The sequence below is a fragment of the Bufo bufo genome, chromosome 4 (genome assembly GCF_905171765.1).
Source record: "Bufo bufo chromosome 4, aBufBuf1.1, whole genome shotgun sequence".
Lineage (NCBI taxonomy): Eukaryota > Metazoa > Chordata > Amphibia > Anura > Bufonidae > Bufo > Bufo bufo.
Window position 1 is genome coordinate 564363562 of NC_053392.1, and position 16709 is coordinate 564380270.

A 16709-nucleotide genomic window follows, 5' to 3' on the forward strand; every position below is an offset into this window, starting at 1 on the left:
ATGGACTGCTGAGGACTGGGGCAAAGTCATATTCTCCGGTGAAGCCTCTTTCCGATTGTTTGGGGCATCTGGAAAAAGGCTTGTCCGGAGAAGAAAAGGTGAGCGCTACAATCAGTCCTGTGTCATGCCAACAGTAAAGCATCCTGAGACCATTCATGTGTGGGGTTGCTTCTCATCCAAGGGAGTGGGCTCACTCATAATTTTGCCCAAAAACACAGCCATGAATAAAGAATGGTACAAAAACACCCTCCAACAGCAACTTCTTCCAACAAACCAACAACAGTTTGGTGAAGAACAATGCATTTTCCAGCACGATGGAGCACCGTGCCATAAGGCAAAAGTGATAACTAAGTGGCTCGGGGACCAAAACGTTGACATTTTGGGTCCATGGCCTGGAAACTCCCCAGATCTTAATCCCATTGAGAACTTGTGGTCAATCCTCAAGAGGCGGGTGGACAAACAAAAACCCACTAATTCTGACAAACTCCAAGAAGTGATTATGAAAGAATGGGTTACTATCAGTCAGAAATTGGCCCAGAAGTTGATTGAGAGCATGCCCAGTCGAATTGCAGAGGTCCTGAAAAAGAAGGGCCAACACTGCAAAGACTCTTTGCATAAATGTCATGCAATTGTCAATAAAAGCCTTTGAAACGTATGAAGTGTGTGTAATTATATTTCACTACATCACAGAAACAACTGAAACAAAGATCTAAAAGCAGTTTAGCAGCAAACTTTGTGAAAACTAATATTTGTGTCATTCTCAAAACTTTTGGCCACGACTGTACAATATGATTCCTCATAAAATGTATTATAATGGACCAGTTTTGAAGATTTGGACGTCTACATGCTTTGAAAGTTAATGCTGTATGAGAAAATGTTATTCCCATGCAGCAGCATCTGCATTCATGTGTCAATCAGCTCCTCTCAGCAGCTGAATTGATGCCAATTTTATTCTTCTCTGGTGATAAATGGGCCTTGTAAACCAGATTAGGTGTGAAATTGTGCTTGGATTATTCTGTGACAAGAAAGGTTTGCAGTTAAGAAATGCTTATTCTTTGAGACTATATAATGAATATATCATTAATGACTTTAAGGGGACATTTAAATGTGGGACATTTATGGCGTAGTCACAGGATTTTCCTTAAATGTCACTTCTGGGACCCACTCCTATCTCGAGTATGGGGCTACAGCTATTTTAGGAAAACCCACAGAAGTAAATGGAGAGAGCTGAACATGCATGTCCACATCACCACCTGAGAATTCTTTGAGTGCTTTTTGGTAAACTCTAGATGACTATAAATACCAGATTGGTGTGGTTGACCTTCTGGAAGGTTCAACCATCTGCACATGGGATCTTTGAAGATCAGAAAGAGTGACCATAGGGTTCTTGGTCACTCTTTTTACCAAGGCCCTACTTCCCTGAATACTTAGTTTGGTTTGGGCATCTAGTTCTAGAAAGGGGATTGGTTGCTCCAAACTTCTTTCATTTAAGATTTATGGAAGTCACTGTGCACTTGATAATTTTTAGTGCAGCAGAATTTTTTTATATCCTTCTCTAGATCTGTGCCTCCACACAATCCTGTCTCTGAGCTCTATAGACAGTTTTTTTTCTCTACATGGGTTGGTTTTTGCTCTGATATACATTATCAGCTGTGAGACCTTATATAGACAGGGCTTTGTCTTTCCAAATCATGTCCAATCAACTGAATTTAGCACAAGTGGATTCCAATTAACCCCTTCAGCCACCGTGACGTACCTGTACGTCACAATGGCTAAGGGCTAGTGATGGACGAACATCTGCCGGGACGGTTCGCGAAAGCGATCGCGCGAACGCGATCAAATGTTCGCGGACCGCAAGTTCATGGCGGGTCCCATTCATTTTAATGGCAGGCGAACCTGAAAAACCTTCAGCTCATATTTGCAGCCTAGAAATAATTACTAGAAGTGCACAAATAGCCCCACAACATGGACAGTGACATACCAGATGTATTATTCGAATTTGCGATCTCCATTCATTATTTTTTTCAATGCGAAATATCGGCAATATAATTTTTGCGTACGCGCAAGTGCACTATACAGTACCCAAATGCACTATAAAGAAAGTAAATTGGTATATAACACCCTGCTTCAATCAGTTTTTTGGGGGACGACTGGTATATCACACCAGTAGAAGTTATTTGCTCCAATAACGCTTGTCCCTCTATATACCTGCAGTATCGCAGCAGAACCGCACACAACTGCCGCACAATACAAATGCACTATAATATACTTTCCAACATAGAAATTATATTATAACATTGTACAAGGAAGGCAATCCATTAGAATATACATATAGATAAAACGTAACCTTTAATAATTTTACTATGAGGGTCCATTCACACGTCCGTAAGTGTTTTGCGGATCCGCAAAACACGGACACCGGCAATGTGCATTCCGCAATTTGTGGACCGCACATCACCGGCACTATAATAGAAAATGCCTAATCTTGTCTGCAATTACGGACAAAAATAGGACATGTTCTATTTTTTTGCGGAAACGGAAGCACAGATGTGGAAGTGCGGATCCGCAAATGCGGATGTGGATCCGCAAATGCGCATGCGGATAGCACATTCTGGCCCCATTTAAAATTAATGGGTCTGCACCCGTTCCGAAAAATTGCTGGAATGGATGCGAGCCCATTTTGCGGACGTGTGAATGGAAAAGATATCCCTCAAAATGAAAATAAATTAAATTATTAAAGTTAAGCAAAAAGCATAGATGTGATAGGCAATAACAAGTGCTCGGCGGCACTAAATCAGGTGCTCGGCGGCACCAAATGAGAAACCATATGTCCTACCACAATCCAGGGGGTTCCAGTGCACATCCATGAATCCCGGAGGGAAAGCAAAAAAAACATCCATCCCTGGGCTAGATGATGATGTGATATTGAAGGACAGGGTGGGCAAAGAACTGTCCCTAATATTGCCCTACAGGGGGGTGCTATTCTGGCCCTGATAGCCTAACCACAGACCACCCGCCCTGATAAGAGCGACCCCATCTGGAACCTTACCCTATATAAAAATGGCCCTAGTAAGCCCCTAGCCCCTAGGCCCCTAACTTCCAGGTGATCACTATATAGATCTATGTGTTTTTGACTCATTATAAAAGCATATTATAAGTATATCACACCCCTCAGTATATTACACCTATCGATAGCACACCTATACAAGTCCTTAATAGGACTTTTGTGGCCCTATTAGCTAACGTTTGGTGTCCCTAACAGCCTGTCCCTGCTCCACACACCAACCTCTCTCTACACTGGCAAAACACTGAATGTAAAATGGCAGCCAGATCAGCTCTATTTATAAGGTAGAGGGTATGTCCATGTGCTGAAACATCTCAATTGGCTGTCCTGTACCACCTGATGGATGTGTCATGGGTCAAAGTTCTTCATAATGTAAAAGAATATGGCGGGCGCGAATTTCTCCATATGTTCGGCGAATCGTGAACACCCAAACGACCGCCGGGTGAACCGCAAGGCCATCTCTACTGAGGGCTTCTGAGCTGAGCTGGGCTGAGTTTACTCCATATGTGGCAGGTGCTGGCTTTATAATACAGCAGCAAATAATGGTAATGAGGAGAGAAAGGTGCTCATAGGGTGAATATCTTAAGTGAACGCTAGAACCACAAATAGTAAAAAATGTTTTTCTCACCTATTGTGGTTGCACGAAAATGGGCGCAACCACAATGAAGGTCAAATAGGAACGGTTAGCGGTTGGTGCAGCCTGAACTTGTCTAATCCCCTTGGGCGGGAGCCACACCACCAGTCAGGTAAACAGTAGAAATGAAAGGACGAAGCTTTTTAACCTGATGAAGGGAACCTACGCTGCCCCGAAACACGTTGTTTTATCCGCTTCACCTGCTGAGCAATACCTAATAAAGAAGAACCTTTATTCATAACCACATCTGTCCTGCCTGGTGTTTCTGTGCCTCAATCTCTATCTACTACGTTATTGGCTCTGATGAATTTGGGCCCTTCCTTTGGAAATTTCGGACACTACGGCTGCACACCCAGTAACCGGACAACTACTATATTCAGCACAACCGCTTAAGAAAGAAATTCATCCATATTATAATCTAAATGTGACTGTGTTAAAGGGAACCTGTCACCAGAGTTTTGTCTGTAGAGCTGAGGACATGGGTGGCTAGATGGCCGCTAGCACATCCGCAATATCCAGTCACCATAGCTCTGTGTGCTTTTATTGTGTAAAAAAAATGATTTGATACATATGCAAATTAACCTGAGATGAGTCCTGTCCCTGACTCATCTCACGTACAGGACTCATCTCAGGTTAATTTGCATATGTATCAAATCGTTTTTTTACACAATAAAAGCACACAGAGCTATGGGGACTGGGTATTGCGGATGTGCTAGCGGCCATCTATCAACCCATGTCCTCAGCTCTATACCCAAAATCCCGGTGACAGGTTCCCTTTAAGAGCTAGGAACATTGACAGCCGGTTGTGAAAGTGTGCCCCTTGTTGTTCACATGCTAGTCCTCCATGGTCCAGCGTCCTTTCATTTTTTAATACAGCAGGCACCCGGTTAAAAAAGTTTTAAAAAAAAATTAAAAAGCATAAAAATACTAAAAGTTGAAATCATCCCAACATAAAAATATCTAAACAATAAAAAAAATAAACATAACAGGTATCGCTGTATCTGAAAATGCTTGAACTGTTAAAATAGGGCAGTGCAAGCTGTAATGGAAAAGAAAATAAGAACACGTGATTTTTGGTCACCTTATCCTCACAAAAAATTGAATAACTGTGATCAAAAAGTTGCATGCTCCAATAAAAACTACAATTCATCCCGCAAAAAAAAAGAAAAGAAAATGGCAAAGCAAAGAAAATTTTGATATTTTCTAACTTTTTTATTTTTTTTTAAATAGTAAAATAAAAAATATATACAAATTTGGTATCGCCATAATTGTATTGAGCAGAAGAATAAGGATGTCATGTCATTTTTAGCGCATAGTGAACGCAATAATATCAAAATCCACAACACCTTGTCGGAATTGTGGGCTGTTTGTTTTTTTCAGTTTACCCCACAAAGATTATTTTTTCCATTTTCCAATAAAAGACATAGTAAATTAAATGGTGCCATTAAAAAATACAACTTATCCCACAAAAAGTCCTAATATGGCTATATTAATGGAAAATTAAAAAAGTTATGGCTATTGTGGGGAGGAAAAAATTTAAATGCAAAAACAAAAAAGGGCCCGATATTTTAGAAGTTAAAGAGGTTCTCTGGGCTTTTTCTATTGATGACCTATCCTCGGGATAGGTCATCAATATCAGATCGGCAGGGGTCCAACACCCGACACCCCCTGTATCAGTTGTATGAGGAGACAGCGCACGCTGTGTGCATGTGCCGTCTCCCTTCTCTCTTCCTGCTCACTGCTTTATGTCTATGGGACAGCAGCAGCGGACAGGAAGATAGACGGAAGATGGCACGTGCACACTGCGCACGCTATCTCCTCATACAGCTGATCGGCGGGGGTGCCGGGTGTCGGACCCCGCAAATCTGATATTGATGACCTATCCTGATAACCTTTTTAAGGCCTCCTGCACACGAATGTGTGCGCCCCGTGGCCGTGCTGCGGCCTGCAAATTGCGGGCCGCAATGCATGAACACCAACCGTGGGACAGCCCCAGTGGATCACAGACCCATTCACTTTAATGGGTCCGCGACCCGCCTGTTCCGTAAAAAGATAGGACATATTCTATCTTTTTGCGGAACGGAAGTACGGGACGAAACCCCATGGAAGCACTCCGTAGTGCTTCCGTAGGGTACTGTTTCGTGCTTCCGTTCCATACCATTCCGCAACTCCGGATTTGTGAACCCATTCAAGTGAATGGGTCCGCATCCATGATGCGGAATGCGCACGGAATGGCGCCCATGTGTAGTAACATCTCAAAGGTGTTCAAGAGCAATTGAGGCCTCCAGAGCTAAATTTGAAGTGCCATAGTGAAGGGTCTGAACACTTAGGTCCATATGAAATTTTAGTTCTTACTTTTTAATTAATTTGGAAAAGATCATAACATTCTGTTTTGACATTGTCATTATGGGGTATTGAGTGCATACTGATGACGGAAAACATGACATTTTAGGATTTTAGCACAAGGCAGCAACATAACAAAATGGTCTGAAAGGGGCTGAAGAATTTCTGAATGCATTGTATATAATACAAGAGATACTGTAGGAACAATGGTTGTATCAAGCATTTTACAAAGAACATTGGGTCAGATTTATCATTAGCTCAAGTCAGAATAATGGAGTGAAAAAGTCGCAAAAAAATGCGCAAACGCTAAAACTGCGCACAAATTTGTGACTTTTTTCTGCTCTGCACTATGCTCGCCAGTTTTCTGAAAGTGGGCGTGTTTTCTTATGTAAATGAATCTCTAGACAGATTTACTATTGGGACTATTTAAAAAGTCGCAAAAAAGTCGCAAAAAAATGCGCAATTTCACTCCAGTGAGGACCATGCTTATCTTATGAGACTTTTTAATTGAACATGCGACTTTTTCATAAAAACGTGCAACTTTTTCGGAAAGCTGTGCGACTTTTGTAAAGCTGCTTACTGACGGATAAACTGCTACAGTCAAACCACATTTATTACAGTCTTAAAGGGCCAATCATAAATCTGACTTGGCTAAAACTGACTTTAGCCACATGTGAAAGTGGTGTGAGCTGTCAGAGTAATGCTAAATCTGGCCCATTGTGTTCCTTCGCTCATCGATTCCATTTCTCATCGTGAATATCGAAGTTTCTCACATATTTTATTTTATATTGTTATGATACTCTTTTTCTATTGGGCACCACTGAGAACCCCTGGTACACTTTACAGATATTAGACATGTGCCTGAGAGTCTTACGGAAGACCTTGCTTTCATACCACAATTGATTGATTGAGTTTACGTGTTACTATTTTATTCATACTCTTCATGTTGCTTTTATATATTTTTTTGCTTTTTTCATGTCTTATGGATGGAAAAATACTATGTAAACAACTATATAGATAGTGCTAAGAAATGCAATGGCTAATACAATGTGTGATTGTGTGATAATGCAAGATTTACACATACCAATAATCGGCCAGATTATCGGGAACGACCGTTCCTGCGACCGCTCATTCCCATCTAAATTTGTTGCAGATCACTCGATGAACGAGCAAAACGCTTGTTCATTGGGTGATCCTGTTGTTCGTGCAGGCACTTCAATCACTGTTCCTGAGCAGCAGATCATGCGGTCTAAACCACATTTCATTAATTGGCCTATTATTAATAATTTTTATTAATTGGCCTATCTTTTATTCATTTGTTTGCACTAGCGTTTATTCGTCTATACTGTTTGTGTGAATACTTTTCTTTGAAGTGTGATCGTTGCAGCCCCCATACTATTGATCATTAGTGACCACCACAGGTCTTATTGACCTATCCTGAGGATACGTCATCAGTATCAAACATCCAGAAAAACCCTTTAAAAGATTTGTCTGGTTTGGAAAATTGAAAAATAAGCTGATCAAAGGGTTCCCTGCTCATGGGATCTTCAGCAATAAGATGTGATCTGTAGGGGAACCTGGCATCAGCCCACAGCACCACCAGAGGAGAAATGAGGAATTGCATGGTGCCTGCTGAAATCAATAGTCCATCCATGTCATGTACCACCTTGTTGGGTCCGATGCAGTTTAACTATGGGTCCAGGCACACACTACATGATTAAAAAATAAGGGTTCCTTCGGGGATGATCCTGTTGAGTAAAACGATATCTAGAGCACAAGAGCTCCTCCGTCCTCCTCTTGATTGACAGAGCCAGGCATCTGGTTTGGCTCAGTTATCTCGTGCCTAACTTGTCAGTCTTAATCACTCCTCAAAAAATTAGAGGACAGGGTCATGTTCTAGAGTGGTCACTCTCTGATATGTAGTTGCTATAAGGAGTCAGATGGTCAGGGTTCCCTCAGTGGGATGGGGCCTCCTCCAAATGTTTTGCTCAGGGGTCTCCCACAGCTTTAAAATGGCCCTAAATATGGTGCTGAAATATATGTAGTTTGCAAATGTAATAATTACCACCTGGTTCTAACATAGAGGAAATATTTATTTATTTATTGCTTCAAATCTAAGAACTTGTAACTCTGTAAACTATACTTTTTAATTGTTTTGTTTTTGATTACTATTGTTACAGAGCAATATCCCAAAGTGATTCACTGGAGGAGATTCAGAACCATGCATTTGCCAAGCTTCTCAACCTCACAGAATTGTAAGTAGTAATAGTTTTTTTTTTTTTTTAATCTTGACTACTTTTCTGTACTTTACAAACTCTGTTCAACGAATGAATACAATAGCAGATTACCAGCAAACAATTATACTGTGGTGGGAAGAAACATCTCCCCCCGAATTATGCATAACAATATTTATGGTTGTTGGGTGATCTTTGTTCCCTTGTTCAAAGATCCTATTAGGGAATTCTGAGTTTATAGTTTAGGACTCTCTTCTATTAACCTAAGCAATCCATTTATTTATATGGAAACATTGCAATGCTGCATTTGTCCTGTGGGGGTGCTGCAGGGGAATACTACATTTGCTTCCGGGCATCCCCACAGATTACAGGTTATTGCTGAGGGCCCCATAAGTGGAACACCAGAGTTGAAATAGAATCAGCCAGTACATCATGCAGGGTAAAACAAATACGTAGATGCACACAGTCGTAATTAATAAGGAAGCAAGGCATAGCAGCATTATATAAACATACAGTATATGATCTATACATGAACTAATACCATATCTAATGTACAATCAAATATGAGGTAGCCACATTGGATAGAACAGATAAAAATACAGATCGAGGGGTGCTATTTCCATTTATTTATTAAAATAAAACTAATAGAAAGATACTGGCAATGAGAAGATAAGTGCAAAACATGACGTCCCACCAGCGTCATCAGGCGCATCACGTTATTATCTTTTTATTGTTTTTATAGTTAAATATTAAAATATATTTAATACATTTTTTAAAATATTAAATCTCATTATATTATTTTATATTAATGAATAGAACCCCTTGATCTGTATTTTTATCTGTCTTATCGACTATTCGTGGGGAACCCCCTTGGAATTTGCGGTACAGGAAGGAGCTGCTGAGATCTCCATGAGTGATTCATTACAAGTCTACAGTGATGTTGTGCCCCGAGCACAACACTTTATGGTAAATGACCCTTTTTTCTGGGGTCATTCATTTTTGTCTGTTAGAGCTCACGTGGGAGACACGGCCCTCTCTTCTCTTTGCTTTATTCATAGTGGCCACATGACAGGGTTAAATGACTACTGTATGAAGCTAACCGGGTAGGAGCTCAAGAAAAATAAAGCAAGTAGGATTTTTTATAAAAAGCTATTAAAACATAGGTACAGCATAGTCACCTGTGGCCAAAGCAAAAATACTACTTGATCTCAGACACCCCTTCCAGCAACCCATGTGTCCATTTGAGGTCCAAGGCTAGGTGCACATTTGCACTTAGATTCCCGCATTCTGTTCCGGCACAGGAATAGAATGCTGGATATTGCCAGTGCCCAACACACCCAATCCCATGTAATGGGATTCACTGAGTGGCACTCATACCTGGATTTTGCCTGAGAAAATTTGCTCCTTTTTTGCCCGAATCTACAACCGTGGTTCCTACAGGAACCTTCACTGCAGATGTGAACCTAGCCTAACCTGCAATATCATACTAATCTTTTGTCTCATTGTAGAACAATCAGAAACACGAAAAACCTGGTCCATATTGGGAGCGGAGCCTTTGGAAACTTACCAAAATTAAAATACTTGTAAGTTATTTTTCTTTATTTCTGCCATATTGGATTCAATTTCACACACTTCCGTCCAAACCTCTAGCGATATAATAGAGTTCATCAGCTGTTCTGCAGTAGCTCCAGCTCTGGAAGTCAGCACTGAAACCACACAGCTCTATCCATTGTATTGTGGACAGAGCTGGTTACTGTAGCACTGTTCAATTGGGGTGCATAAGAGCAGCTCTGTAGTAACCGGATTTGTCTACTGCACAACAGACGAAGCTGAGCGGTTCCGGAGCTGATTGATGAGGGTGCGGGGTGTCAGACCACCACCGATTGATTATATAGTGAAGGTCTATTCTGAGAATAGGCCATCAATATTTAAATCCTAGAAAACCTATTGAAAAACACAAAGCCGTTCCCTGGGGTCCAATATCTGTAATACCTGCAATTTAACTATCACTTGTGGAATATTCCAGATACCTGTTTCATACAGATTCTTATGTGTTCAAATGATCATTGCAGATAGTGATGAGCAAAGGATTCATAAATTTGATTCGGCTGCTTCGTCGAATTTTTACAAAAAAAAATCCACTTTGTGACAAATTATTTCGGCATGAAGAGCATTTCTTTGTAAGTAGTGGGTGCAATGACAAAGTGTACCGTAAAATAATAAATAAATGATACTTACTTGATCCATGTGTTCGCGACGGGCCGGCCATCATCATCTTGTTTGAAGGTCTGGAGCGGCCCGGAACGACGTCATCATGCCACCAGGTGTGGTGAAGTTATACGTCACCGCGCACAGGATTTGGGCCAAGATCTTCAAGCAAGATGGCAGCGTCTGGCCCGTCGTGAAGAAATGGATCATATAAGTATATTTTTTTAGTTTTTTACTATATTTCTTTTTAAATCGATTCGCTACCGCGAAGCACAAGGAAATTCAGCTTTGCTGCAAATCGAATTTATCCTGAAATGCGATTCGCTCATCACTAATTGCAGACCTGTATTGGTTGTAGAAAGAGGATAACACATTCTATGAATTGTAATACTTGTGTAGATTACAGAAACTAAAAGGGATTGCCTGTTTTTATCTGTTTTAAAAATGCAATTTAAGTCCCTGTTTACACATCACTTCTTTTATGTAAGGTTTCTGTTGTTTTTGGCATAGCGTTTTTCATTTATTTATCCAGTAAAATAAGAAGCAGCTAACAGAACCATTATAAGTGTAATGGGAAAATGTACCCTAATGGATAGATCCACCAATTTTTGGCGCAGATTGTATCGAAAAGGTTATTTGCTCCAAAATCTGTGCCAGATATATGCCAGGTCTAAAAAATTGGTGTGGCACGGGCGGGAAAGAGAGCTGCCAGGCCCGTCTCATCTATTATTTTCTAGACCTGTATTTCGCGTAGAAAACGTTATACATCTACGCCAGCAAGGAAGCTGGTTTAGATTTAGATTCAGCTGTGGATGCGCCAAAGTTATGAAGAGGCCTCTACATAACTTCGGCAGATCCACAGTCAGTGCAGGGGTTATTAAGCCCTGTGTCTAAAATGCCGGTCTTAGGGCTCTTTCACACTTGCGTTGTTGGGATCCGGCGTGCACTTCCGTTGCTGGAGGTGCCCGCCGGATCCGTAACACCGCAAGTGAACTGAAAGCATTTGAAGACTGATCAGTCTTCTAAATGCGTTCAGTGTTACTATGGCAGCCAGGACGCTATTAAAGTCCTGGTTGCCATGGTAGTGGTGGGGAGCGGGGGAGCAGTGTGCTTGCTGCCCGTGCGGCTCCCGGGGCGCTCCGGGGTGGCGTCGGGGCGCCCCATGCGCATGGATGACGTGATCCATGCAATCGCGTGGTCCATGCGCGTGGGGCGCCCTGGCGTCGCTCTGGGGCGCCCTGGGGGCCGCGCGGACGGTGGGTGTGCTGCTCCCCCGCTCCCCACTACACTTTACCATGGCAGACAGGACTTTAGCGTCCTGGCAGCCATGGTAACCATTCAGAAAAAGCTGAACGTCGGATCCGGTAATGCGCCGAAACGACGTTTAGCTTAAGGCCGGATCCGGATTAATGCCTTTCAATGGGCATTAATTCCGGATCCGGCCTTGCGGCAAGTGTTCAGGATTTTTGGCCGGAGCAAAAAGCGCAGCATGCTGCGGTATTTTCTCCGGCCAAAAAACGTTCCGGTCCTGAACTGAAGACATCCTGATGCATCCTGAACGGATTTCTCTCCATTCAGAATGCATTGGAATAATCCTGATCAGGATTTTTCCGGCATAGAGCCCCGACGACGGAACTCTATGCCGGAAAAGAACAACGCAAGTGTGAAAGAGCCCTTAATAAATGGCCCCCCATTATATTTCCTGTAATTCATCTTTGTTTGGACTTTTAGCACAGTACATAGTCTCGAATTAAGCGACCGTCTATTCAAGAAAAAAACTCACATTAACTGGGGAACAAACACTTACCTGGTGCCCTCTTTTTTCATCTTTTCAGCTGCAGATCCACCACTTCTGGACTCCTCTTCTGTCATCCATGATGGATGCACGGCTTCTCAGACTACATGATGCATACTATGCATCTGTAGACCAAGACACTTCATGCTTGTCCAGCCCTACTCTTGGATTGGTCAGTTCACATGAGCAGTGCTGGCCAATCCAAGGCCAGCAAGAAGTGTCTTGGGCCACCTATTATACAGTGTGCACCAGGTAGTGTGAGAAGCTGTGCAGCCGTCTTGAACGACAAAAGATGAGACCAGGAACTGGCGAATCTACAGCTGAAAAAGATGAAAAGGAGGGCTCCAAATATGTGCTCTGTTTATTCCAAGTTAATGTTTTTGTTTTTTTGTTCCTGGAACTGGAGGGTCGCTTTAACTGTTTTAGTTAGGCCATCACTCCAACCAGAGAGATTCACTCTATAGTTACTGAATTAGTTCTGGGTGGCAGTTCTGGCCAGGATCAAGTCAATCGACTGGCAATACCTAATGCAGCACTAATCTGTGTTTTGGGATGGTAGGTTGGCAATTGCCAAAATTCTTTATGAATCTAGAAAATTGATAGCTGTAATGTAGCTAGACCCTATTGCCCGACTTTTGGGATGCTCCTTAAGCGGATCTCGAATATGATTACGTTAGAGAAGGGTATTTATATGAAGCGGGAGCATTGCACGGAAGTACAGCGCTCAATGGCATTCTTGGATTGAATTTCATGGCTTATTGGAACTGAGGATCGAGTCCTCCTGAACAGTGATGGTCAGTTTTCGCAGTGTTCGCCAGCGAACACATGCGGGCTGCCATCTTGACTCACAAGTCCGGCGATGACAGGCAAGCCCTTACCTGTGCCTGTGCTGCGAGCCGGTCTGAAATCAAATGCGGTCACCGGGAGCAGGCAGTTCCAGGAACAGCCGCCGGGGGCCTTCATCGGGCTGTTCTCGGAACTGCCTGCTCCTGGTGACCGCATTTGATTTCAGACCGGCTCCCGGCACAGGTAAGGGCTTACCTGTGCATCGCCGGACTTGTGTGTTAAGATGGCAGCCCGCATGTGTTCGCTGGCGAACACTGCGAACTGACCATCACTGCTCCTGAATACATGTTGCTGAGACTAGCCAAATTAGACTATGAGCAAGGAGCCCCATGAACGCGGGGATGAATATCACCATGGGGTCAGTAATATGACAAATGTTGTTTGAGCTCATGCGTATCCGGTCAGATGTGATGTTACCAATTTAGCCCTTACTCTATGCTGTACTGGGGGTTGCGGACAGGACAAAAGGGGAGGTTTGTTTGATAAGTCTGTTTCTTTTGTCATTTCTCTGTTTTTGAAATATCCGTATTAATGGACGGTGTTGTTAATGTGCGTTGAAAAATGCTTGTAAAAACTATCTGACTTAAACAAAATTAAAGAATTAGTGCATCACTCATTACACTAAACAATGCAATACTCCTCTGTGTGTTCTCTTTATCTAGGCCTATTAGAAGAAAAATAGAGCTGTCACATGGTCATCCTAATTCTATACCTACTATTATTTTGTGCATTATCCTGCAGATGACATCACAGGAAGAGTAAACTGACAATGGTCCTCTGATTGCGGTCAGAGGTCAGCAACCTGCGACACTCCAGCTGTTATAAAACTACAACTGCCAGCATGCTACATTCACTTCTAGGGAAGGTCCTAGAACAGCTAAACACTGTACATGTTGGGAGTCATAGTTTCACCACACTGGAATGGCAGACGATGCTGATCCCTGACCTATGCATATAGGAGGTTTTATCATTTGTGTTGGTTGCTACAGAGAGTATTTTGTATTTTATATTCAATGGTATAGAACTAACAAAATAAAAAAGACAAATGGCCAAAAATTCTAACAAAATCTTTTCTATAAACATTGAGTTTTGCGTTCCATTAAGAATAGCATCCATATTGGTTGTCACCTTTGAATTCTATTTATAGGATAAGTCATTATTTTAATGTTCAAATATGCATTGAAGGCTTCTTTAGATTTCTTCAAATTTGATGGGAGGAATAGTGCAATAGAGCAGGACCGTGGTACGGTTACACGGACGCCAAATTATGCAGTGGGTCAGGATATGGTTATAATAGTCTATAATTTTGTTTGTGACGCCAATTGCAGCGTACGCAGGGTACTAACACAGGGCTCTTTAAGGTGTTGTAACTCACGTACCAGGTTAGGAATGCCAGAGTGGGGTAATGTCTCTGTATGGTAGTAGTAATGGTGTCAACGGTGTCTCCTACCTGGGTACAGCTGGACTGATGGATCCTGGTTCACTTGCAATAAAATGAGTGTGTTGCTAGTAGGAGTAATTGAGGAATTTGCAGCAGTAATTGAGATCCAGACCTTGGGTAAAGTTCAAACTGGTCTTTACTGGTTGCAGCTTTAATCCAAGCGAGATACAGCAATAGTCTTAGGTCCGAGCAGGTATTGGCAATGTGTGGCAGGAAATTATCTTCTGCTCTATCATGTGTCTGGAGCTTTTTGCAGGAAAAGGATGTCTGATTAGTAGCTCTGTAATGTGGCAGGAATATAGCTTCTGCACTATCTATCTTCTGCTGTCTGGGGACTGACTAGCTGAGGAGGAATATGGCTTCTCCTGGTCTCTGGACTTTACTTACAGTTAACTTCACAGGGTATGCTTCTTCCTGGAGTTCTGGAGGTGGCTGCTTGCTTTCTTCCAGCTGAGGCTGCAGAGCTCAGGCTGGGGATGATGATCAATGTCTCAGCCGAGACAAGATCCTGGCTTGGATCCCTATATCTGGGAGCTCCTAAACGCACAGCCTTCCCCTAGCAGGGGTGGCTGGCACAGTAACTCAACTTCCTTCCCTCTCCATGAGGCAGGATGTGGGCGCAGCCCATTTCTGCTCACAGAAGGGGGAGCTTAACTGGAATGTACTATTCCAGTTCAGAAGAATTAAACTGTAGCTAAGTCCTTGCTGAACACATTGCTGCCACCTGCTGGTGAACATAGAAATTACAGCAATATACAGTACAGACCAAAAGTTTGGACACACCTTCTCATTCAAAGAGTTTTCTTTATTTTCATGACTATGAAGGCCTCAAAACTATGAATTAACACATGTGGAATTATATACATAACAAACAAGTGTGAAACAACTGAAAATATGTCATATTCTAGGTTCTTCAAAGTAGCCACCTTTTGCTTTGATTACTGCTTTGCACACTCTTGGCATTCTCTTGATGAGCTTCAAGAGGTAGTCACCTGAAATGGTCTTCCAACAGTCTTGAAGGAGTTCCCAGAGATGCTTAGCACTTGTTTGCCCTTTTGCCTTCACTCTGCGGTCCAGCTCACCCCAAACCATCTTGATTGGGTTCAGGTCCGGTGACTGTGGAGGCCAGGTCATCTGGCACAGCACCCCATCACTCTCCTTCATGGTCAAATAGCCTTTACTTTCAAAGTTTTCCCAATTTTTCAGCTGACTGACTGACCTTCATTTCTTAAAGTAATGATGGCCACTCGTTTTTCTTTACTTAGCTGCTTTTTTCTTACCATAATACAAATTCTAACAGTCTATTCAGTAGGACTATCAGCTGTGTATCCACCTGACTTCTCAACGCAACTGATGGTCCCAACTCATTTATAAGGCAAGAAATCCCACTTATTAAACCTGACAGGGCACACCTGTGAAGTGAAAACTATTTCAGAGGACTACCTCTTGAAGCTCATCAAGAGAATGCCAAGAGTGTGCAAAGCAGTAATCAAAGCAATAGGTGGCTACTTTGAAGAACCTAGAATATGACATATTTTCAGTTGTTTCACACTTGTTTGTTATGTATATAATTCCACATGTGTTAATTCATAGTTTTGATGCCTTCAGTGTGAATCTACAATTTTCATAGTCATGAAAATAAAGAAAACTCTTTGAATGAGAAGGTGTGTCCAAACTTTTGGTCTGTACTGTACATGTAACAAGGATTTGAATGCACATTTGTGAGAATATGATGTGAAATTACATGGAATGACAATGTAAATACACTTAACAGGTTGTAGCGGGGTGAAAGAGTTTCGTAACACAACTCTGGGGTGTTACAATAGCACTTTACATAACCTATTCTTCCCACCACAAAGACAGACACCATAAGGGAACACAATGGAAAGTTTGTTGACAGTTTGCATGAAAATCCTTCCTGTGACATTTCAAGACACATACATACAGTACATTTTTCAGACATGTATAAAAATATATAAAAATTTAGATTTTGCATCATCAATATACATTGGTACATAGATCTAAGTTGCCTAGTAGGAAGAGTTGTGAAAAAACACATGGTTGGCCAAACACCATATTTATGAATCTCTGGTGCCACTTTTGCCAACACATTACAATGTGAGGGGGAGTAATGCTGGGGCACA

At 42.0% G+C, this 16709-nt stretch overlaps 1 protein-coding gene across 1 annotated transcript in view; it reads left to right on the forward strand.

Moving 5' to 3' along the window:
* LHCGR (luteinizing hormone/choriogonadotropin receptor) overlaps positions 1-16709 on the forward strand; it is a 345065-nt gene that overhangs the window by 183536 nt on the left and 144820 nt on the right. Inside the window, exons 3-4 of the mRNA XM_040430298.1 lie at positions 8222-8296; positions 9784-9858. Coding sequence (XP_040286232.1) covers positions 8222-8296; positions 9784-9858 — 150 coding nt within the window. The remainder of the gene's footprint in view (positions 1-8221; positions 8297-9783; positions 9859-16709) is intronic.